This window comes from Periplaneta americana, chromosome 11 (genome assembly GCF_040183065.1).
Source record: "Periplaneta americana isolate PAMFEO1 chromosome 11, P.americana_PAMFEO1_priV1, whole genome shotgun sequence".
Lineage (NCBI taxonomy): Eukaryota > Metazoa > Arthropoda > Insecta > Blattodea > Blattidae > Periplaneta > Periplaneta americana.
The window spans coordinates 7,579,766-7,604,078 of NC_091127.1; the positions used below are offsets into that span (position 1 = coordinate 7,579,766).

At 34.7% G+C, this 24,313-nt stretch overlaps 1 protein-coding gene across 1 annotated transcript; it reads right to left on the reverse strand.

The window, feature by feature from the left end:
- Positions 1 to 213: 213 nt before the first annotated feature.
- Positions 214 to 21,742, reverse strand: LOC138708751 (S-adenosyl-L-methionine-dependent tRNA 4-demethylwyosine synthase TYW1-like). The gene is made up of 12 exons (XM_069838892.1): positions 21,562 to 21,742; positions 19,921 to 20,494; positions 17,029 to 17,130; positions 16,611 to 16,805; positions 14,058 to 14,264; positions 10,080 to 10,334; positions 7,724 to 7,952; positions 7,434 to 7,611; positions 3,982 to 4,228; positions 3,343 to 3,510; positions 1,915 to 2,019; positions 214 to 572 (listed from the first exon to the last, which is right to left on the reverse strand). Exons 2-12 carry the CDS (start codon positions 20,458 to 20,460, stop codon positions 453 to 455), a joined length of 2,346 nt encoding a protein of 781 aa, XP_069694993.1. The 5' UTR covers positions 20,461 to 20,494; positions 21,562 to 21,742; the 3' UTR covers positions 214 to 452.
- Positions 21,743 to 24,313: the final 2,571 nt, after the last annotated feature.

The window sequence follows — 24,313 nt, forward strand, 5'->3', positions numbered from 1 at the left end:
TATATGCTTCTCTGTAACTTACACTGTATTCACCAATCAAAATATTTGCCTACACTTGTTCTATATTTCCTTACAATAAGGAATAGGGAAGAACGAGGTACTGGGAAGGAGATAAGAGTGTTTGTTCACTCCAAGGGAAGCATAATTATCCCATGACAGAATAAATACTTACCGAAAGTATACACAGGTAGAAATTAAGTTAAATTGTATCCATTGTGTATCAGATAATAATAAACATATATTGTATCAAATGTCCAGTGGGTTGTTAATTAAAAAATAAAGGAGTGAATTACAGAATAAATTATTATGGAAGGAAATTAACAAATCACATACACAAAATCTCAAATTAATCACACTTCAAATAACTGCATTTCTCATAACAGTGTACATGAATTTAAATTACAATGTGACACAAACACACGCGCTCACTACATTCAAACTCTTGCTACACATCAGCAACCTGATATATCTTTCCTGGGTAATGATTTACGATGCCAACGTTTCTCTACTGGATCAAAGCCCCTTTCTGTCGATCCATACACGGCCCAACGAGGTGTCTTACACATGTAGTCCTGCAAGTAAATTGACGAGTTAAATCATCATATTTTTTTTTTTTTTTAATCCAATGCCACCAGGTTACCTTTTCGACATTTCTGGTCTTCTCTCCTGGCCGTGGCTTAGTTGTAACCCACTTCTGAGGTTGGGGCGCCTGGAAGGCGGAGTTACATTACCCCGATGATGTGATAGGATGATTATGATAATGTGGTGCCAGGAGAGGTCTTAAATCTAAACTTAACCTAAATTCCAGACCATGGATTGTAATGTAAACTATAGTGGTGTGACCAACACAGACATGTGGACACAATAATGTATTCACGATTATGTCATCCACATCACAACATATCAACTGCATATAATAAAAATACACATCCATTTTCAGACAAATGCCTCATGTCAACAGACCGACTCTTATTTCTAAGAATCTTCAGGAATTCCATGTCATCATAAAATGAATGTGATCTTCCAATTCAACAGTACTGCAATAAGTTAAGAAGCTTGGGAATTATTTGTAGTCTCCTTAAGCTTCGATTAAACCACTAGATGCAAGTATTTACTTGTCTTTATTCCTGACCATGGAGCATACAAGTGCTTCAAAACAACTTTTAAGTTGTCCAGAAATAAGGGAAGAAAAAGAATCTGAATTCTGCTCAGAGTGAACTGTAGAAATGAAAAGAACAAAGAAGGGAAACAAAATAAACTGAAATAAAAATAGAAATAAACATTGTTATTTAGTTGACTGTACGAAGACAGGTTTGAACCTCATAACATTGTTTGTTTATTAATAGCAATTTCGTGAATGTTAAATTTTGTAGATGAAATTATATCTATTATTTGGAATTATTAAAGGGTAGTTTTGAGATAGAAATGATTTCTTTCCTTGGAGTTATAGCAGCTATAACTAAGAGAGCTCAAATTCCATTTTCTTCATGACTTCCTGCTGCTATAGCCGCTCCATAAGTGACACCAATAAGGCAACTCATGAGGCAACAAAGGAAAATCACTTACCTTTATGCATTATATCTTATTTTTTTAATACGATGGTAGGTACATAATTGACTTGAGTCATTCACTCACTCAGGTTTAATATTACTATAGTAAGAAGTGAGAGAAAATGTGTACCAGTAAGGTTCCAATTTAAAACATTTCTGCCCAGTTCTTTGAAAAGTGTAAATACGAGGTTAACTGTATATTTCTTTGTATATAATAAATGTGTGTGTGTGTGTCGGTGTGGTGCTAGCAAAAAGTGAACATAAAAGTTGAACTTAATTCTTGGCATTTATTAGAAGGGAAATAAAAGTTCCATTTCTATCACTTCTAGTGATATGGAGCAGTGATTGTAAAGCAAATAATTACCTCTGCTGTAAAAGTACTTTTTCCACCAGTTTCATAGTACTGTTTAACTAATTCCTGGAATTTATCATAGTCAATCCATGTCCACCACTCTCCATCTACCTGGAACTGAAACACAAAAATAACTTTTAAAAGACTCTAAGTATGCAATATTACTCTTAACTATATAATTAAAAGTTTTATCATAAGATATTATACACCGAAGCTATTAATAATAAACCCAGTAATATTGTTCCAAAAGAGTATGACAGAAACAATGCATTTTCAATGACACTCAATATTCATTTTTCGGATTACGAATCTGCGTTAAAAACAAACACACACACACACATGCACGCACACACCAAAATTCCACACTCTGAGCTTAAAAGACACATTACAACCAAAATATAGCATCCAGTTTTTTTTTGGGGAAGGGGAGGGAGGGCCAGCAGTGTAAAATGAAATTAAATGTCGTGTTTCATACGTATTAATTTCAAAATGCTCGGCTGTAAAGATCGCAATTGACACATAAAACCTCACTTTCGGTCCATGTAATGTTGTTTTCTAATGCCAGGCGTTTGATGATAAAGTCATTTGACCTCTTGCACTCCAATATTTTTCAAAGATGTTATCATGACCAGCCACTGAAGCACAGATTTTGAGGTGTTCCGAATCCATTTCTTGGTTTGAGTTGCACAATGGGCAGTTAGGGGACTGATATATTCCAATTCTATGTAGGTGTTTGGCCAAACAATCATGACCTGTTGCCAATCTAAATGCAGCTACAGACGATTTTCGTGGTAAATCGGGAATTAACTGTGGATTTTGATGCAGAGAGTTCCATTTTTTCCCTTGTAATGTAAATAACTATATTAATTACTATGTAGAAAGCACCGTAACTTAAAACTTTTGTCTAGAAATATTTTTTTATTATCCCACACATACTTGAGTGCAGTATCATTTAAATTCATTCATTCATTCATTTATTTTATTCCATAGATCTTACATGAGCAATGAAGCTTTAAGATGTGGAACAAGTCAAAATTTTACAATATTACAATTACAATTTTTACAAATTTTTATAGTTTTACAATTTAGTAATTTTCTACAATTTTTACAATTTTGTGCAATTTTTTACAATATTTTGGCGAGATGTAGTGAGATGAGGTGAGGTCCGAGGATTCGCCAAAATATTACCCGGCATATGCCTTTTGGTTGGGGAAAACCTCGGAAAAACCCAACCAGGTAATCAAATCAAAGGGGTTGATGCCAAGGACTCACCATAGACCATCTGGCTTCAGTCCCATGGCTAATGTTAATTTATATCTAATAAACCATTCACGTGTTTTCATCTGTACAACTTTTAACCCCTAACCTTTCTCTTGATGTCTGTTATGGTTTGATTCCAATATAATACAGAAATAGTAAAAGGTCAATATATAGCCATACCTTTTTGTGTGCTATGAGGACACAGTTTGAGTGTTCATGTTCTGAAGCAATCTCATAATTAGGTAGAAGGTCTGCCAACTTCTTAACAAAAGACATCACTTCTTCATGCCATGGAACATTTTCCATTGATAAAGTACTAGCTTTTGATGTTCCACAGTATGTCACACCCTAAAAAAAAAAAAAAAATAGAAACAATAACAGGCTGTCGATTTCAAATAACTATAAATTTATTCTGAAGTCATGTACACACATAAAATAAGAATTTATTTTATTTCTCTTTCATTTAATATATCATTAATAAATTTAAATTACTACAGCAGAGCTTCAACTGTCATTGTTTCTAAAGCTGCAACAGTTATCAAAATGACAATAACAGAATCATTAAACACCTGTGACAGTGACAATTTGTTCATAAAATAAAACCTAGCCACATATAAACCTTGAACAAAATTATGAGTTACAAGAAAATTATCCTTAACACTACCATGGTGAATTGACTAATTAAAAAAAAATTAAATCACTCACTTTTATTACTTAAATTTTTCCACGCACAGCTGATTTTGCAGCTGTGGTCCTCCAGACAGTTTGGGGGTTGCATGTAGGTGTGAGAGAGAAAGTGCGACAAAACCACATACTAACCTTCACTTCAATAAAATCTGGGTTGCCGATATCAACTAATTTTGCGTAATCGGCCATTTCTTCCACATTCCAAGCTTTGACTAATGTGAGTCTATACACCGTCCTCTGGCCTTTCTCAGAAAGAGCTCTAAGGCTATCTATGAATCGTTCCCAGAAGTCTTTGAACAGTGGACGGTCAATTTTACGAAGGCTGGACTTTGTACTCGCATCCACACTCACATACAGTTGAGTTACTGGACTCATATCTCTGAAAATTAATTAAATGGCTCAACAAATATAGATTATGATACATGGACAAGATTTCAATCAATGAGCAACGTTCAATGAAAAAGAGCTTTTTTTAAAGTCTGAAATAAGTTTTTCAAACAAAATAAAAAATCCAAATTTCTCCCATATATTTTAAAACTTAAAACCTTAGAAACTGCTCGGACATTTACAAAGAAAATTTTTTTACAAATATTTGATCTTTTCTAATTTAAAGAGTAATATATCCTACATCATCCAGCAACAGTTGAGAATCGTGCACCAATTAGTTACTCATACATTTTCCACTTTAATATTGAAAATGTAAGATTTTTTTTTTGTTTGAAAAACATAAATTCTCTTCAAGGACAAATAGATCATCATATAAATACCGAAACTGCACTAAAAATTAGTCTTTCTTACTGTTAATCAACAGTTAAAAATATTGCTAGTTTCTCCAATAATTTAAGGACAGGGCAACATTTAAAAGAATTGTAGGGTGTCCCTGAACTTTCTGTCAACACTGTACGTATATTTATTTGACTTAAGGAGAGAGGATGGTATTTTTTAAAACTTTTTTCCTATTTGGTGTAAAATATTAATTTTTTGTATGTAGAGAGCTCATAGCTGTGGCAACTCAACCAAATATAAATATTTTGAAAAAAAAAAAAAAAAATTATTTGGGGGCCCAAATTTGAAAAAAATACACTTTTTTTTTTTTTTTTTTTTTTTACCTTTGGGATTTAGTGAAGTGAATTTTTAATGGCAGGCAGAGTAACTATCTCGTGCACCCAAGTTTTAGATTGCTACCAGTGCACTTCATTAGAACCAGGTACCCAGCTTCGAAGCCGTTAGCCCTGTGAACTTACAATATATTTATGTTCCCCTATTATCATAATTCAGGGTTTGTATCTAAGAAATTAGCAAGTTCTTTGTGATAGTAGAAGAGAAAGAGTGGGGGAAGGGAAGTGGTCCGTGGCCCATTTCTTAAAAAAAAAAAAAAAAATATACCCAATGCCGGATTGTACTAAAACCGATATATCTAAACCGTTTTTAAAGATAGATTCAAACAGTTTTTTGCAATGTATTTGCAAAAGCTTGTTCTACAAACTGTCTGTAACAGAATTTTGATATTAGTCCCTACGTTTGTAAAAAAAACAATTAAAATTTAATGACAATTTTCTGAATTCCTTTTCTTGCAAACAAACGGACGAATTTTTAGAATGAAATAAATTAACAAAATTCTGTTACAGACAAAAGTTTCCTAATAGTCTAAAGAATGTGTGTTCTAAATTTCATGCAAGTATCTTTAATAGTTCAGAAATTATATCCATTTTTGTCTGGCAATGTAGCAAAAAAATGAAGTTACTAGAAACCGATAAAAGCGGGTGTGTGATTTAAAAATCCATAGCACAGGAAGTTTAAAAATGACGTCTCAACATCCGATAAGGGCACAAATACCCACAAAATGTTATGCTATGCATTCCACACATATCACAGAGTATTTTAAAGAAATTTTTTTTTCTAAATTTACTCACTTTTCGCCAAAAAATACCATCCTCTCCCCTTAATTAAATATTAATCAATTCAAACTTTATGAGAACATGCATGGCAGTAAAATAAACTAAACAACTCTTTGAGGATTTACATAAATAAAGTAAGTGTATCCATACATGCCTGTCAAGGTTGTTTACTTGTTTAGTTTTTTTTTTAGTTGGTTATTTAACGACACTGTATCAACTACTAGGTTATTTAGCGTCAATGAGATTGGTGATAGCGAGATGATATTTGGCGAGGTGAGGCCGAGGATTCGCCATATATTACCTGGCACTCACCTTACAGTTGGGGAAAACCTCGGAAAAAACCCAACCACATAATCAGCCCAAGTGGGAATCGAACCTGCGCCCGAGCACAACTTCAGACCAGCAGGCAAGCGCCTTAACTGACTGAGCCACACTGGTGGCGTTTGTTTGTTTATTGGCAAATGTAATTCAATATGCAATAAAATACATTCTATAATTTTATTCAATATCTGCATTACCACATATCATGAGGGAAATAAATGCAGAAGTCTTACAAAACTCACTGCATTTGCTAAGGCAATTTTGGCTTAAGCCTATCTTCTATTAAGGGGACACTCAACTTAAAAATTGCAGAAAAAGTGTCATAGAAATGAAACATTAAATTTCTACACTAATTTACGTGACAGAACTAAATCAATACGCAGAATTCTTCCCCTATTCATTGAGAAATCACAGTCAAATGCACAAAGCCAAAAAATAAAAAATGATAATTAAAAGTGATATTTCAATTAAAAATTGAAATATTTTTTATTTTGAAAAATATTGGATCTAATGAGCTGAGATTTTGCATGTTACTTTCCATGTGTATATTAAACTTTTTCTCCAAATTTGAAAAAGATTGGTCAAATAGGAAAAAAGTTCCAAAATATAGTTGAGTGTCCCCTTAAGTAAACATGGTACTGCATATATACTTTTATCTGGCTTTCCTCACAGTACCCACAGAGGGCACATTTTGCCAAGTGCAATAATAATAATAATAATAATAATAATAATAATAATAATAATAATAATAATCCGTGGCGCTACAGCCTGTGGAAGGCCTAGACCGACCAGCCGACTGCTGGCCTCACTCCCATATGCCGAAGCAGAGGTGGACGATCATCCAACCAGAATGGAGGTATCGTGTGGTTAGCACGATGATCCCCCCAGCCGTTATAGCTGGTATTCGCAACCGGATTTCGCTACCTATCGTAGCTCCCCAAGTGCATCACGATGCTGGGTGAGCACCGGTCCCATACACTGGCCGAAATTTCATGAGAAAATTTCTTCCCCCATGAGGACTCGAACCAGTGCACATTCCATAACGCGAGTCCTAGGCAGGATGCCTTAGACCACGACGCCGGACTGCCAAGTGCAATACTTAGACGTAAGTGGCAGCCCTTCGGAGGTAGAACGATAGATAAGAAGTGATGGTAAAGGAGTAAGTAGGACTGGGAAGGAGGCTGTGACCATTTAAATTAGTACTATCTCAATATTCGTCTGGAGGGACTTGAGAAATCACGAAAAAGACAAATCAGAATAGTCAGCCACTGGAATCAAACCCCAGACCTCTCAAGTAGAAGGCAGGAATGTTAACCATTACTCAATCATGCTAAGAACTGCATAAAATAAATATATCAACAATACCTGAGCTCCTTTGGAAACTGGGCATTGGTAACCAGAAAGGTTGAAATGCTTTTACTATGGAGAAGAGTAACGAAGTTATTTATTTCAGGGTACATTATCGGTTCACCAACTAGTGATAATGCACAATGTTTCACATCCATGCCTTCGGCAAATCTCTCTGGCAAAACGCCAGGCACACCTGAAACAAGAAATTACAAAGGGAAATTAAATAAAATGAACTAAAAACAGGAAGAGATTTGTTTAAACGAGCTTTCTAATGCCATCTATGTAGTATTCAATTGTCAACGCACCCTTGAACTGTTTTATCATGTTGTAATGGTTGTCAAGAGATCCCTTCAAAATATCCTCTGGAGGATCCATTTTCCAGCGCCATTCCGTTCCCACAGGATTTGAATGATGCCGCCAACAGAACACACACTTATTAGCGCATGCCAGACTTGGTGTAGTTTCCATGCAGCGATGGCTTTCTATGCCATAAAAAGTGTGTTTGTAGCATCCTCCACGTCCACGAAGCATAGACTACAAATAAAAGCACAGAAATAAATTTTCAGAGACGATGTTTCCAAGCAATATAAACGACTCCACATCATGCTCAGTCCAAATTCATAAACACATTCGACGCTTTAAATTCAAATAAACCAAATCACAAATATTTATCAGACATCTTTTTCTTTCAGTCATACTTCAAGTTAACCTAGTAGTTACTGGATTCAAATCTGGTTGAGGGAGGTAATTTCTCGAAAAGAAATCCGAAGTAAATATACTGACAGTAAATATCAGGATTTTGTATCATAATACATTTATAACATATAAAACGACATTATAACATTTAACAGTTTACTACTGTTAATTTATAGTGTTGCCCTCTGGTAATCTAGAACTAGGCACAATGAGAAAATTTCCAAAATGACGTTAGGTCTCAGGAGATGTTGTCCATCGATTGCAATCAATGTGCAACAATAACTGTATATATGACCCAAAAATTATCAAGAAGTATACACATTTTCATTATACACATCTCAGTTGTATCAAACATGACTAAATAATGAAATATGTTCAGAATGACTAACTTTGCACTTTTATGTACTTTTATGCAGATTTTCTTACCTTAAGCTCTATTATATACTTATATCGAATTAAGGTATTTTTCGACCTAAACTATAATTCTTTTTAGAAAGACTTACGATTTTTAGTATTATTATGAATTACTGTTTCTAAAACAACTATCGAAAAGAATTAAATAAGTCAATTTCAAATTATTACTTTGTGATTTACGCTGAAGTTACTTAATACAAAGTATTTATTATATATTCTAGAATATGCATTTTAAATAGCTATGTGAAAAAAAAATCCTTACAATTGAAGAGTCCACTGCAAGAATGATGGATGTCACTTTCTTGTCGAAAATGAACCAAGACTGTCAATGCATAGCTTAAGACATATAGAATGTACATAGAGAGTTACTCTCGGCTCCACAAGTAAAGAACCCTGGCCTCACACCACTTCTGCACAGATGACAGTGATTGACAGGCCAGTTAGGGGAAGCTGTTGCCACGTTTGCTCTTGGCTGGACTCTTTAAATGTATTTTCCTTTGGAACTGGTGGATTCTTTCAAAAATGGAAAATTCACAACACAGCATTCTCGGCGGTCTCCTGGCGGTATCTTTGTCCACAGTTTCACTAATTGGGGGAGCGTGTCAGTCAGATTTATGGCTTCCTGAACCCAACCCTGCAACGAAGGTTCTTTACTTGTGAAACCAAGAGTATATGGCATTAACAATGATAGTCATTGTCCAGTAATGATCGGAAAATCACAGTTAAGCTTTGAGCGCTAAGCATTTCAAACTTTCAATTGTTTCTCCTGCAAAATGTATTCCAAATGACATCCATCATTCTTGCAGTGGACTCTTCAATTTAGAAATTAAGAAAAGTTGCATGCAGAGCACAAATTTTATTTAAAACTATCTTCCTGTTAATAATAATAACAATAACAATAATAATAATATATAATGAAAATAATAATAATAATAATAATAATCTGAAGATAGCCCAAAAAGGGCCATGACCGACCAGCCGGCTGCTGGCCTCATGTCCACATGCTGAAGCAGAGGCGGACAATCATCTAACCAGAATGAAGGTATCGTGTGGTTAGCACGATGACCCTGCCAGCCATTATAGCTGGCTTTCGTAACCAGATTTCGCTATTTATCATAGCTCCCCAAGTCATGATGCTGGGCAGGCACTGGTCTCATACACTGGCCAAAATTTCATGAGGACTCGAACCAGTGCGCATGCCGTAACGCGCAGGATGCTTTAGACTACGATACCATGGTGCATTATTATTATTATTCCATCAAGATTTTACATGCAACAAACTAAAATTTAAGGAAATCCTTATTGAAACCATAAAATGAAGAAGTAAAATAATGTTCAACTAAGTTGCAAAACATAATTTATCATTATTAAAATATTAAGACATTTCAAGACTTTATTAAAAAAGCACAGAGAGGTCTTTCAAGTGACTTTTCTCAGCTCTAAGCTTCATAGGTTAATTTCTAATTACAATCAAAGTGAAACAGAATATTATCAAATCCTGAATTCCAACAATTTGAGCATAACACAACGTGCATATTACAACATAAATACCTTCGTCCAACGACAGAGTTTGACACCAGAATGTGTACCAACAATTCGATAGCCCTGTTTGGTGAGGGACTCTCTCAGTGGTGCAGTCACCATTTCCTTGGATGTTTGATCACTTTTATTTTCTTGAGCTAATCGTAAAGAATTTGTGTAAGTACCCAACTCTTCTAAGTCTATAACTCCAGTCTCATGTGAATCTTGTCCCAAGCTGTCATCATCAGAGCTGCAAGTGCCTCCACTATCTGAGTCACAGGATGACTGATTGGGAAAAACACAAATATGCATCACTGACAAATGAAACACAACAGTTAACTGGTACAAAGCCATCAAGTCTTGTTATAAACGTTGTAGATTCCAAAACAATTTGTTTCTCGTATAATCAGTTACATTCTTATCCATGTTATAAAAACACATTCTTACATTATACTTTACATTCCATCTCTGTTTACTTTCCTTGACAGGCACACACATGCTGGCGCACAGACTTACAAATTCACATGAAACAGCACTCACAGAAGAACAGAAATGGAGAAAGAATGGAGAAATGAAAGATAAAAGAAATAAATAAAAGCTGAAAGACGGAGGGAAGGACATCAAATCAATCTTCTTAATGTATCCAGCTGTTTGCTGACAACATAAAGTCCACTATAGTCCACTGTAGTCTATTCAGTTGTTGTTTTTCACGAGAAATGAGGGGTATTTTGATCGGTGTTCATTATAGATGCCTGTTGCTAGTAGCCAGAGTTGGGGTGTAGTCAATATATACTGCAGGGCTGTGTCTTCTGCAACCGGTACTGATGATTTTAATTTACTTCTTTTGTGGTTTACGGATGGACAGTATAGAAGAATGTGTTCCAGATCTTGATCATGATTATTACACCACAGACAAGTAGGATTATCAGAAATGTGAAATTGGTGTAGGTACAATTGAGTGACAATGTGACCTGTTCTGGCTCTTGTTAAAAATGTTTGAACATGTCTGGACAAGTTTTTGTACATTTTCAGGTCATTCGGTTTCTTTTGTACAGACTGCAAAATTTTTCCTTTGTCAGAAGAGAGCCAATTGTTGATCCATAGGTTTGTAAAATGAGACTTCACTGAAGCAAAAGTACTGGATAGAGATATCACTTGAAGAGGTCTTGGTTGCAAATATGTTGCCTGTTTTGCAATGTTATCGACTTTCTCATTCCCATTTATACCACAATGACTAGGTATCCATTGAAATGTTATCTCCTTTCGGAGTTCTTTTAGTTTACTCAGTTGTTTCTGAAGTGGAATAATTCTATGTGCATATAGGTTTGGTACATATTTAATTATATTAAATATAGCCCCCTTGGAGTCGGTAAGTATGCAAATAGAGTTTTCAGAAATTTGAGTAACACACTGAAGAGCAGCATCAATAGCTAGCAATATGGAGAGAGAGACATATAAATATAGAAAAAGTGAAGACATTTGACTCCATTTATAAAATGTAATATTCTAAGTAAATACTATATATATGTAATTTTTTTTTTTAATTTACATCAGTAGCTATACAGATATTGAGATATAGAAATACCAGTAATGATATTGTATTCATTTCTAATATTCTTCTTCTATTTAAAAGAGACATGAATGTTAAAACATCAGGACTTATTTTAGTTCTTTATTTTACGATGCTTTATCAAGTGTGATGGTTATCGAGCATCTGAGTGAAATGAAAGTGATAATGCCAACAAAATGAGTCCAGGGTCCAGCGCCTAAAGTTACCCACTATTTTCTCTTGATGGGTTGAGGGAAAATCCCGGAAAAAACCTAAGCCAGGTAGTAACTTGTTTCAGCCAGGATTTGAACCTGGGCCCCTCATTTCACAGTCAGACTTGCTAACCATTACTCCACAGTTCACAGTATGCTATGTTTTGCTTTTATGAAAAGGGGTTCTAATGCTACTTGACAGTACAGTGGTGCATACTTCAGTGAGGGGGTGGCTAATTTGCTTAATGTAGAGACTGTTTCGACTTGGAATATTCACAACCAAAAGTAGAAATATTTCTCGGAACATTGTGGTTTGTAAATATGCTGGGTTGATTTCATTCATATCTTCATTTTATGGAGAGAAAAAATAAAAATCCCTTAAACAATTTCAAGTTCACGATCATTTTGTACTTTTTATTTCAAATAATCTTTTGTACAGACTGTAAAATTTTTCCTTTGTCAGAAGAGAGCCAATTGCTGATCCATAGGTTTGTAAAATGAGACTTTACTGAAGCAAAAGCACTGGATAGAGATATCACTTGAAGAGGTCTTGGTTGCAAACATGTTGCCTGTTTTGCAATATTATCGACAGATGCTCGATGACAATTAAAATCATCAGTACCAGTTGCAGAAGACACAGCCCTGCAGTATATATTGACTACACCCCAACTCTGGCTACTAGCAACAGGCATCTATAATGAACACCGATCAAAATACCCCTCATTTCTCGTGAAAGACAACAACTGAATAGACTACAGTGGACTTTATGTTGTCAGCAAACAGTTGGATACATTAAGAAGATTGATTTCAAATAATCAATCAATCTTATTAATGTATCCAACTGTAATCGGTAAACTGACTCACGGATACTAAATAAGAATAAAATCCATCCAATCATTTAGGAGAAATTGCTGTACGTAAAGACAAACCTCTTTTTTCGATATAAGCGATAGTTAAAAAAATATTTCCTAGAAAATCTCGAAACCAATTTCTTGCAGAATGACAACATTTTCTCTTATACTTGGTACAATTAGGAGATGAAAGCACAGATATAGAAAGAGAATTATTCACCTCCATAGCTCACCATTTCAGGAAGCCCTAATATGGACATGGTCATGATAGTGGTTTCAAACTTTGCCTTGAATATGAACATGTCATTTTTAATGTGTTCTAGGAAGTACAGGTATTAAATTTCATGTCATGCTGACTCATATTAGGGGAATTCAACTGTTTGAAGATTGGCCAAAATAGTTTTAAAAGCGAGCTGTTAGCAAAATTCGTATAGCGGCAAGAAAACCTTTGCCATTTCATTTATTATATCTGTTTGATGATATAAATGATACCGGACATGTCAAATTCACAAATGCAACTGTCTAACTACAATATACAGTAAATAATGTTTTATTAACTCCTGAAGTTATACATGTGAAGTAAGATGAAAATGATTGGACAACTGGTACCATTAACCTCTTACCTTTAGTATCCTATTTCTTGAATAATTCTGAGTAAGTAAAAAAGGATAAATCGTAAAACAGTGAATGCCAGTAGGGGAAGTTATCCCCACCCTCGCCGCTCGGCACCTCGCTCGCCTGCTCTCTCTCTCTCTCTACTATCTGTCCTGCTTCAGTGGATCACTGTCTACTGCCTCGCACGTATTTCATATTTTACAACACATCACAACACAATACAACCAAATTAGACAACATTAGACAACAAGACATATCCAACGACACACACTGCATTTCTGCAATACGTTATGGCAGTTCCCTTGAACCTAAATAGATTCATTTTCCCTTCTACCACAAACTCGTCTCAGTAGCCGAGAGGTCTAAAGCGTGACCAAAAAGCGTGTGTGCGTTTCGTTAGGAAGATCGACGATCGAATAATACCCTCTGCAAAGTCATAAGAAAAGAAAAAAAGAGAGACATGAAGCAGAGAGGAGAGACAGAGGATAACGGGACGAAGTTCCTCTTTTGCTTCATAGATGCCGCATTCACTCTTTTTGTTCCACTTTCCTCCACTAGATGTCACCCCACCCTAAACCCTATTTCCACTCTTTCCCGCTAGAGTGTGTGGTGAGCTTATAGGGGAAAAGTGGAAAGGGGTTGTGGGTGGAGCTTATCGTTCGCTGTTTTACGATTTGCCCATGAAAAAATTTAATATTGATGAGAGGACAAAAAAAAATTAATTTGTCATTTCAAACAAATGATTTCCGAACAGAAGTACAACACAATGTCCCATACATACCTTTCCCTGTTCAGTTTCATTACACTGGCAGTCTTTTCCTCCTTCATTGAGTTTGTCCACTCTTTTCCATAACTGGTCATTCCACCATTCAAAGTCAGCGTCTACAGTGCCAAATTTGGTAACTTTTCTAGCTTCATCTCCTACCCCAAGTTTAATTAAACGAGAAGCATGAAGCTCTCCCAACCATTCATCTACTTGTTTTCCAACCTATAAAAACACAAAGCTTGAGTCTACCCGTAATATACTGCAAATAAAAGAAACTCTTGCAGTACTATACTGAGAAGATGTGGTGTATAATCTCTCAGCCAGGGAAGACCTAGAGTATCATAGCAACCACTGAAGACTTGCAGACAAGCACCAAATACAATAGTAAATAAGCATGTATATTACATCTTTTTCTTTTCTTTTCTTGTTAGAGGAAAAGTATCATAGTAAAAACATATGACATTGAATCATACAAGTCCTCCAGAAAAAAAAAAAAAAAAAAAAAAAAAAAAACTTATATTATTGAAGAAAAGAAAAGCTTCGAGAAAAATGTTACATATCACATGAAAGTTTTATTCTGACTCTTTCTAGTTTCTGGGAGTTGCGAATTCATTCCCTTAACTTACTTTATGTTTATCACATGATTGCCGCAGTAACAAATATAAATGATACTCGGGAATTAAACACAGAATAAATATGGGAAATGCGTGTTATTATTCGGTTGAGAAGCTTTTATCATCCAGTCTGCTGTCAAAAAATCTGAAAGTTAGAATTTATAAAACAGTTATATTACCAGTTCTTCTTTACGGTTGTGAAACTTGGACTCTCACTTCGAGAGAGGAACATAGGTTAAGGGTGTTTGAGAATAAGGTGCTTAGGAAAATATTTGGGGCTAAGAGGTATGAAGTTACAGGAGAATGGAGAAAGTTACACAACACAGAACTTCACGCATTGTATTCTTCACCTGACATAATTAGGAACATTAAATCCAGACGTTTGAGATGGGCAGGGCATGTAGCACGTATGGGCAAATCCAGAAATGCATATAGAGTGTTAGTTGGGAGGCCGAGACGTAGATGGGAAGATAATATTAAAATGGATTTGAGGGAGGTTGGATATGATAGAGAATGGATTAATCTTGCTCAGGATAGGGACCAATGGCGGGCTTATGTGAGGGCGGCAATGAACCTCCGGATTCCTTAAAAGCCAGTAAGTAGTAAAAGTACTTGATCTGGATTTTAATACTTATATGCCATTATTATGTCGTTATTTCCTGTTCCACATAATTGAGGTGTTCTCCGGAACAAGAACTTCACTACAAAATCTTTAATTTGAGATACAGACCATCAAACATTTTAGATTTGATATAACAGCATTGTGCAGAACGATGTTCAAATATTTCTAAAAGACAGTGTGTTTGTTAGAGGGGAAATAATATTTTGTCAGGAGGGAGATTCGTTACTATGGATTCAATATAAATTAAAGAAATGAGATTAATTAGTAAAAAGACAGATAAAGTTATAATAAATAATAATAACATTGATACTGTTCAAGAATTTAAATATTTGGGTAGTATAATTGACAAGGATGGTGGAGCCTTTGAGGATGTAAAGAACCGAATAAAAAATGCAAATAGTGCATTTGTCCAGTTGTACCCAATATGGAAATCTTATATTATATCTAGATCTACAAAAATTGAAATCTTTAACAGTAATGTGAAATCAGTCTTATTATATGGCTGTGAGACATGGAAAACAAGTAAAATTATACAAAATAAACTGCAAACATTTGTCAATAGATGTTTACGAAGAATTTTAAAAATTAGATGGCCAGATATAATCACAAACTCAGAACTATGGAAGATAACAAATCAGAAAGAAATCACAATAGAAATCAAAAGACGAAAGTGGAATTGGATAGGGCACACAATCAGGAAAGAAGATGGAGCAGTAGAAAGAATGGCTTTGGATTGGAACCCCCAGGGTAGTAGAACAAGAGGAAGGCCAAAAAATACATGGAAGAGAAAAGTTTTGGTGGAAATTGCTAGGGAGGGGAAAACATGGAGTGAAGTGAAGAAGTTGGCTACAAATAGGGTCCGAAGGAGGCACTTTGTGAATGCCCTTTGCTCCTCATGAGGAGATACAGGAGTTTGATTGATTGATTCAATATATGCTGGAAATGGAAAAATGACGTAATGTACAGTATATTAAGTTATTATTCCAGGGAACGCCTCAATTAGTTTATCGATTTTTATATATTATTCTTCTCTTGTGTTCTGAACACCTTCGTATCAAAAGGAAGATGTGACAATTCAACAACTTTCCAGAGTCCTCCTGCAGCTTTACACAATAGGAATATGCTGTAATAGCAAAGCTAAGAATGAGTAATGAAAATACACTGTTTCGATTTGTTTCCTGCAATCTATAAAACAATGCTGGAAGAAGCTGGTATTCAAGGCTGGATTGCAAGTTGTAAATGAATAAATATAGTGTGCAATGCCATCAAAGAGACATGAGAAGTCGGCTGATATGAGAAAAGAGCAATATGCGAGGGAAGTGATTTACATACCTGATTGAAATGATCATTGTACTCTGAATTACAGAGGCCAAATACAGCAAATTTCAGGCCTTTAAGTAATTCCTTTTCAATTCTGAAATCATTTGTAGCTTCCTCGAGCCATTTGCAGAACCAGACTGCTGATTCAGGTGGTTTACCATCTGTGTAGGTGGGTAAGACAAACAAGCAGAGACTATTTCCAGAAGTCTGAAAATTACAACATAAAACTCATTTAAAGGCATGCAAAGTATGTAAAACAAGCTAAAATAAACATCCTTCATTTGAGGGGCAACGACATTCACATTATGGACTCACTTTACAATCCAGACAGAACAATGGGCAATATAAATTAAAGAGAATGTTGAAAATAAGAGGGTGTGCTTGAAAAAAAAAGTTAATCTTATAATCCTGTTGAAGGCAAGTAACATACCTCTTCAAGCAGCTTTTCCTCTGGGTCAATTTTGTCTAGGTCTATTATTTCTACTTTCAATTCTTTGTCTTCACAATTTTTTTTCAAAATGCTGCTATACATCTGCAATACAGAATAATGCACAATAAGTAATTAGTTTTAATACAATTATGATTGCATTGTATTGTATTTATTAACATTCCATGGTATTCATACATTGCTTCACAGCTAGAATATGGAACAAGTCAAAAAACTTAATACTATTATAAAGTCTTAATTTATAGTCACAGTCTAGATGAAATATATACAGACGAGATTTACAATATAGTCTACTAGTACAACACAAAGTTTTAGTATCAATTTCATGAAGTGTTATTGAATGTCATGAATTCACCTACAGAATAGAAGGCGTGAGAAATTAGGTACTTCTTTAATTTGGGCCTAAATAATCTTATGTTTTGAGTTTCATTTTTTATATTGATAGGGAGGCTATTAAAATTTTTACTGCCATATAACGCACTCCTTTTTGATAGCACGATAGACTTGCCGATGGAGTATGAAAGTCATTTTTTTGACGTGTATTTATGCTGTGAACTGTTGAATTAGTTACAAAGTTTTCACGATTACATACGAGGAAGATTATTAATGAAAAAATATACTGACAAGCCATGGTCATTATTTGTAGTTTTTTTAAAATAGTCCTACACGATTCCCTAGATTTGGCACCTACTATTATTCTAATTACTCTTTTTTTGTAGTAGGAATATATTGCTATTATCTGTGGAATTTACCCAGAATATTATTCCAAAACTCATTACCGAGTGGAAGTATGCAAAGTATATTGTTTTTAAGGTATTGATATTTACTATCTTTTGCATAGATCTAATAGCAAAACATGCTGAATTTAGTTTGGGGGTAATTTCTTTAATATGATTTTTATAATTTAACACATTATCGATTTTTAAGCCAAGAAATTTGGTTGTTGTTGTTTCTAATAGGGATCTATTGTTAATTATTGCGTTTGAAATTTGCGAGGTTGAATTTGGACAGGATTTAAATTGAATTATGTTAGTTTTGTCACAGTTTAATAAGTATTAATTTATTGACTGAGAACCAGTCACATATTTTGAAGAGAATTTCCTCTGTTGAAGATTGGAATGTGTTGGAGTTATTGGCTGTAATTACTATACTTGTGTCATCTGCAAATAATATGAAATGACCTACATCTTTTATTAGGGAGGCAAGATCATTTATGAACACTAGAATAAGTAGAGGACCTTATATTGATCCTTGAGGAATTCCATTATTAATAGTTCGCCATGTCGAGGTAGATTTCATAGTTGTATTGATTTCGACTTTCTGATAACTCTATGATTAAGAAATTCAAAGTTTAGAATTAACATTAGCTACTTACAAATGCATAGAAGAATTCAGAACAAAGACAGAGAAAATAGCCTAGTGTTTGAAGGTGTGACAAGTCAGAATATTTGAGATCAGTAACATATTATTTTCATCACTCATCTTGCTCCAAAGATTACAATTATAATATTATACTCTTTTTCTTCATGATGTCACTTGCAGTGCAGGAGTATTGAAGTAATTAAAAAAAAATCTTAGTAACATTTATGACCCTAAGAGGGAAATGAAAAGACGCAGTTACATAATTATGAACTTCACATCTCTTATTGCAATTACACAATCATAAACTTCATGTGTTTTATTATTTCATAAAAATAATTATGATTTTTAAAATAAAGTAAAATTCTGTACTTGAGAAGATAGAACCAATATATATCCCGATTGCTTGCAAGTACGAGGACTACAAAAAGGATGAAAAGGACAAAGGAAACAATCAAATAGGCTATGATTATCAGAACATATAACATGTGGAACAATCACCCAAGCTCTCGAAATATACACATCAAAAAAAGTTTTGCATAATGACGAAAAGTATGGAAAATAAACATGTAAAATTAAATAAATACGAAAATTTTGCTAGAAAAAGAGAGGTTTTATATCATATACAAAACGGTGATCATGATCATTTTAAAGACAATATTTTACTGAATGTTACTCAAAAATTAACACACAAGCAAGCGGTACATGACAAAATAAAGTATAAATTCTATTGAATCTATATTTGCACCTTTTGCTAACATAAATAGCCCTTCACTTCGTTTAATAGCAGATATACGAGGGTCATTTCATAAATCATAGCAACTATATTACATCAGTCAATAAAGCGGCAGGAATAGAAATTCACTATATGCAATTGAATGTGCTTCGCAATGCTGTACCAAATTGGGTCTGGATAGAAAAGGCAATGGGTAAGGGAAATCATTGTTTTATTATGCACAAAAGAAAACAAAGTACATTACTCACAGCTAACATCCATCAAAATAATCCCCCAAGGCTTCCACATATCTTTGCCAATGATGATGCAGGTGCTGAATACCATTCGCTGTGTGTGATTCGTCTATGTGGACCACTTCTCGTCGAAACGCTGTTAAGATGTCCTCCCTGTTTGCAAACCGCTTCTCATGCAGTGGCTTCTTCAATTGCGGAATGAGATCGAAATCACATGGACTGAGATCAGGCGAGTAGGGAGGATGTTCCAAGATCTTCCACACCCACCGCTGTTCAACTTACATCCATCTTGGAGCACAGCCTCTAGCATACTAATTTTTGCGTATGCTGTCAACTAGCCACCAATGCACACAGACGCAATCTGGCGGTGGCATCCAGTACAGTGTACAACAGCTTTTCAAACATATGTACTGAACTAACCACATTTTCAGTTATTCGGAAGATATAACATAGTTATCATGACTAATGAAATGACTCTCGTATTTTAACCTTTATTGTTTTTGAAGATAAAATATAATTATATTACAGACGAAAGAACATGCTTACCTCAGAACTTCCAGATATTGTTGCATAGAACACTTTAACACTTTCAACAGTTCCTTCTATATTCTTACTTGCTTTTTTCTTTTCTGAACAGCACCCAGCTTTGCCTTTACAACGTTTCTTTCTAGTCCTTCTTTTTGATGGACCATTTTCACTTGAAAGAGAAGACAACTGCTCATTTTGCTTGTTGCTGAAAACTTTTCTCTTAGAATATGATGAAGACACTATTTGCTGCTGCGGCAATTTGTTCATTTGTCTTTCCACAGAGTTAGATTTTAAATTAAAATCAACACTTGGTTCACCATCATTGTCTGCAAAACCAGATTTATTGCCAAACACTTTCCTTTTGGGCTTTGAATCAATACTATTTAGTGTAAATGCTGACTTCTCAGAGTCTTCATATACTGACAGAGAATCACCAATATTGCTCGACTCAACCTTCTTTCTTGTTGAAAGGAACCAAATAACGTAAACAGTTATAACGCCTACTAATGTAGGCACAAAAAGATGTCCAATTAATGGGATCCCTAAAATGGTCAGCATGACTGCACTGTGATGTCCGATGATGCTGAAGAGTCTGGAAAATAAATTCAGTATTTTGGTTTATGAATGCATATTACGAGAATTTTCAGTTGTCTTGCAATGATTAGCCTACATCACAAGTCTATCGTAGCAATTTTCCCCATATTTGTCTGCATTTCCCAAATGCACATCAAGCTACAAAATGGCACTTTTCTGTGCCAATAATTTATTTTGTGTGCTCAAGGTTGGAATTTTGGGGAAACAGGGGGAAGGAAGGAGAACACGGATTCCTTTCTTTCTCTTTTAGTCAAAATTCCAACCTTGTGCACACTAAATAAATTGCCACTGAATAGTGCCTTTTCGAATGCATGATGATAAGCATTTGACAAACGCAGACAAAGCTGTTCTTTTTAGTATTGTAAGATATAATTGTCAGTGAGGAATTCGTATACTGAAATTTTCCCGGAAGGTGGCCGTGTTCTGAAGTCTATTCTTGAACGGAATTCATTCTAGACATTAAAATTTAAGGACACTGAAAGCGTGGAATTATCGTATTAAATGTAGGCCTACAGTTAGTTGTGAGGTGTGCAGTGGCAACTTTGCAGTCGTTCAATATTCCAGTTCTCTCAAAATGAAAAGGTTTAGAGTGTGTATTTAGATTTGTAAGCACCAGCAACTTATAAAGCTACCCTAAAGAAGGCACAATTTTCTTTTAATTTACTGGTTTCTGTGAGATGTATATAGTGATGAGCACGTGGTTTTTTTTTAGTTTGCAGCCACACACAAATACTTCCAACATAAAAATCGATTAATACAGGTACTTACAGCCTACCTATATATTCCAATGCACTGTTGTAGCCTCTCCATTTCTACTTGTTACAAGTATAACACTGGAGAGATCCAAGACAGTACCATAGGCACACTGACCATCTCCCCAGTAAATTCGAAGGAATAATTTAAGCTATTATTATTATTATTACTACAATCAACATCACAGAGAAATAATCTGTGATTCACACTATTAACTTCAGTGCCTTTACATCTAATTTTCACAAATGAACTTACAGTACATTACTTTAAAAATATATATATACAAAGATATTACACTGACATTAATCTTACCTGTAAACAGAATAAATCAACAAAGTACGTCAATGCATCGTTATTTTGCGGAACACGCAACCAACAGATCATGTAATTAACTCTCTCGTCATTTCAAAAAAGTTTTCATTGTGAAGGTGTGAAAATTCGTACACATACGACTACGTGCCAAAGTACAAACTACTCATGCCTTCTCCAATCGCCATGCCACACTATGAGTTCTGAATATCCCTATTTGTATCTTAATATCCCAACTTGTTTGCAGTATAGCCAACATTGCTAAGTAACTATATGCACATTTCACACAGAAAGACCGCCATGTTTGATAATAATATTTATTTCACATCGTTTCAGATTGTCGTTTTCTAATCGATAACTGTTCCATCAGCACACTTGATTCACATAATTTGTGTTACAGTACTTCCACTGTATCTGCCAACAAGTGATTTCCCTTTCTCAACTGTAAAATCGTTGATTATTTTATATTTCAGAACTCCCCTTACAACACTCCCTGTTCCCCAATCTTCACATTTTTTCAGCTAACCGCCACGGTAGTCTAGTTACTAGGGCGCTGGAGTTACAATCTTGTGGACCCGAGTTTGATTCTCATCATACAGAGACGAATCAAGAATAATATGGTCCCCCTGCGAAAGTAATAATTGGGCCCCTTAAGTAAACAATAAAAATTATTAATAACAATGGCCTAAAGTTTCTGGTTTATATAGAGGCACTGTAGCTAAGACAACAATAGAAATGCTAGTAGGTACAGTATTATCGAAGCACAGTCTACTATATACAGTCGCGAAGCTCAATATGTAGTAAAAATGCAAACATGGATAGTTGCCCACCACTAGGATCGCTACTATCGCCTCATCATCGCAGATCTCTCTCCTAACAGACGACAAAATATGTTACACTTTCGTTGTCTTGTTCTTTTGGGAAAAATTAACACCTTCCTTCCATTATTGAAATATTAAATTCATAAAGTTAATTTATTGTTTTAATGAAGTATATTAAATTCCACCATAAACTTGAAGATACCTGCAAGAAATAAGTTAATATAATTTTTGTTTGTGCAAAACGAACTTAAATTTACTACAATAGCTTCACTCATTCAAGATTATAGCGATAATTAACTATGAAACCAATAAATAGACCTATTAATTTGCATTTCCCTTTACAACAATAATAATGGAAATATGAATTAATGGAGTAACTTACGTGTACCGGTACTTGTAGTGTAGGCTTACGTAGTTAACAAAGTGGGATGAGGTTAAGCAATAATAATCACACCAGAATTGGAAATAAAACGTGATCAATAAATTTTATTGTAACAGACTTTTTCTACGTCTCTAGTAAAGCAACAAATAAAAATAACAACAAAAGTAACAGCTATAATTAAAAACATATCCTTTGAAGAAAAACGTAGGCCTAAGCAATAATAATCCCACCAGAATTGAAAATAAAACGTGATCAATAAATGTCATTAAAACAAACTTAATTTTTCTACGTCTTTAGTAAAATAACACATAAAAATAATAACAAAATTAATAGCTACAATTAAAAATATATCCTCTGAAAAAAAAAGTAGACCTAACCTTTATTTCTCTGGAAAATTAGCAGCCTAAGTGACAGAACTTTAACCGGTATCTAATGTCCTTTCGGTTAGACTGAAACATTTCATTGTGAAATTTAAGGATATAATGTATTCTAACAGTCACAAAGAACTTCAAATTAACAGTTTTGTTTCTGCACAGCATTCTTGTGGAAACCCAGGAACCTTTCTGAATCTTTCGGAAACCGGAAAAAGGGTAACTCTGGCCTCTTTCTCTTACTGTTGCTACAATTTATAGCACTACAAACGTCTCCTCCTTGTCCCATATTATTATTCCAATTATTATATTTTAGCCATTAACATTTTCATTATAACCAATAACGAACATTTCACAAGCATCAATGTGAAATACGCAACGAGCTAGCACTCGATAGAAATACGACACAGTCCAAAGTCGACCATGGACAGTCTATTGTTTCTAGTTGCTAACCGCTTGGTGCGCTTTATCACGAGATTTGCAAAAAAACACCTCAAGCTTCGCGACTGTATATAGTAGTCTGTGGCCGAAGCCTATTTGTCGAGAGGCAGCAACAGACAGTAGGCCTACTATTACTGTTCAATGATTAAAGTTTGCTCCAAAAATTAATACTTGATTTGACTCTTTATTTTTAATTATTATTATGGTCATCATTTTGAGGCCCCCATTTGCCACCAGGTTCGCCCATGTGTTAAAATGGTACTGCCAGCATATCCCTGATTTATAATTTGTGTTGGTAAGACCATCTTCCAGATAACACAGGGCTTTTTTCCAGGAGCTCTGATTCCCCTGTGACATCCCAGGGCAAATTCTTTATCGGTAAATTGGTCTACACAACTAGATTCATATGGGTGAATGACGAACAATCAAGTACTGGCACCATGTATTAATAAAAAAAATAGCTTTTGGATAAGCTGATAATATTCTTGAATATTTTATAACTTAAAAGTTCTACGAAATCATTCGATACTTTATACATTTTTTATTTTTCTGCCTTCTTTTCCTTCTAGATTGTGTTTTAGATACATATTGGCTACTTCATTATGTATTATAAGTGGAAATTCATGCTAGTTTAATTCTGATGTACCATATAGTCTATAAAAGCGAGCATAATTTTCACAGCATCTGTAGGTCAAGCGTTAGTGTGCTGGTCTTCCATCCAGGCAGCCTGGGTTTGGTCT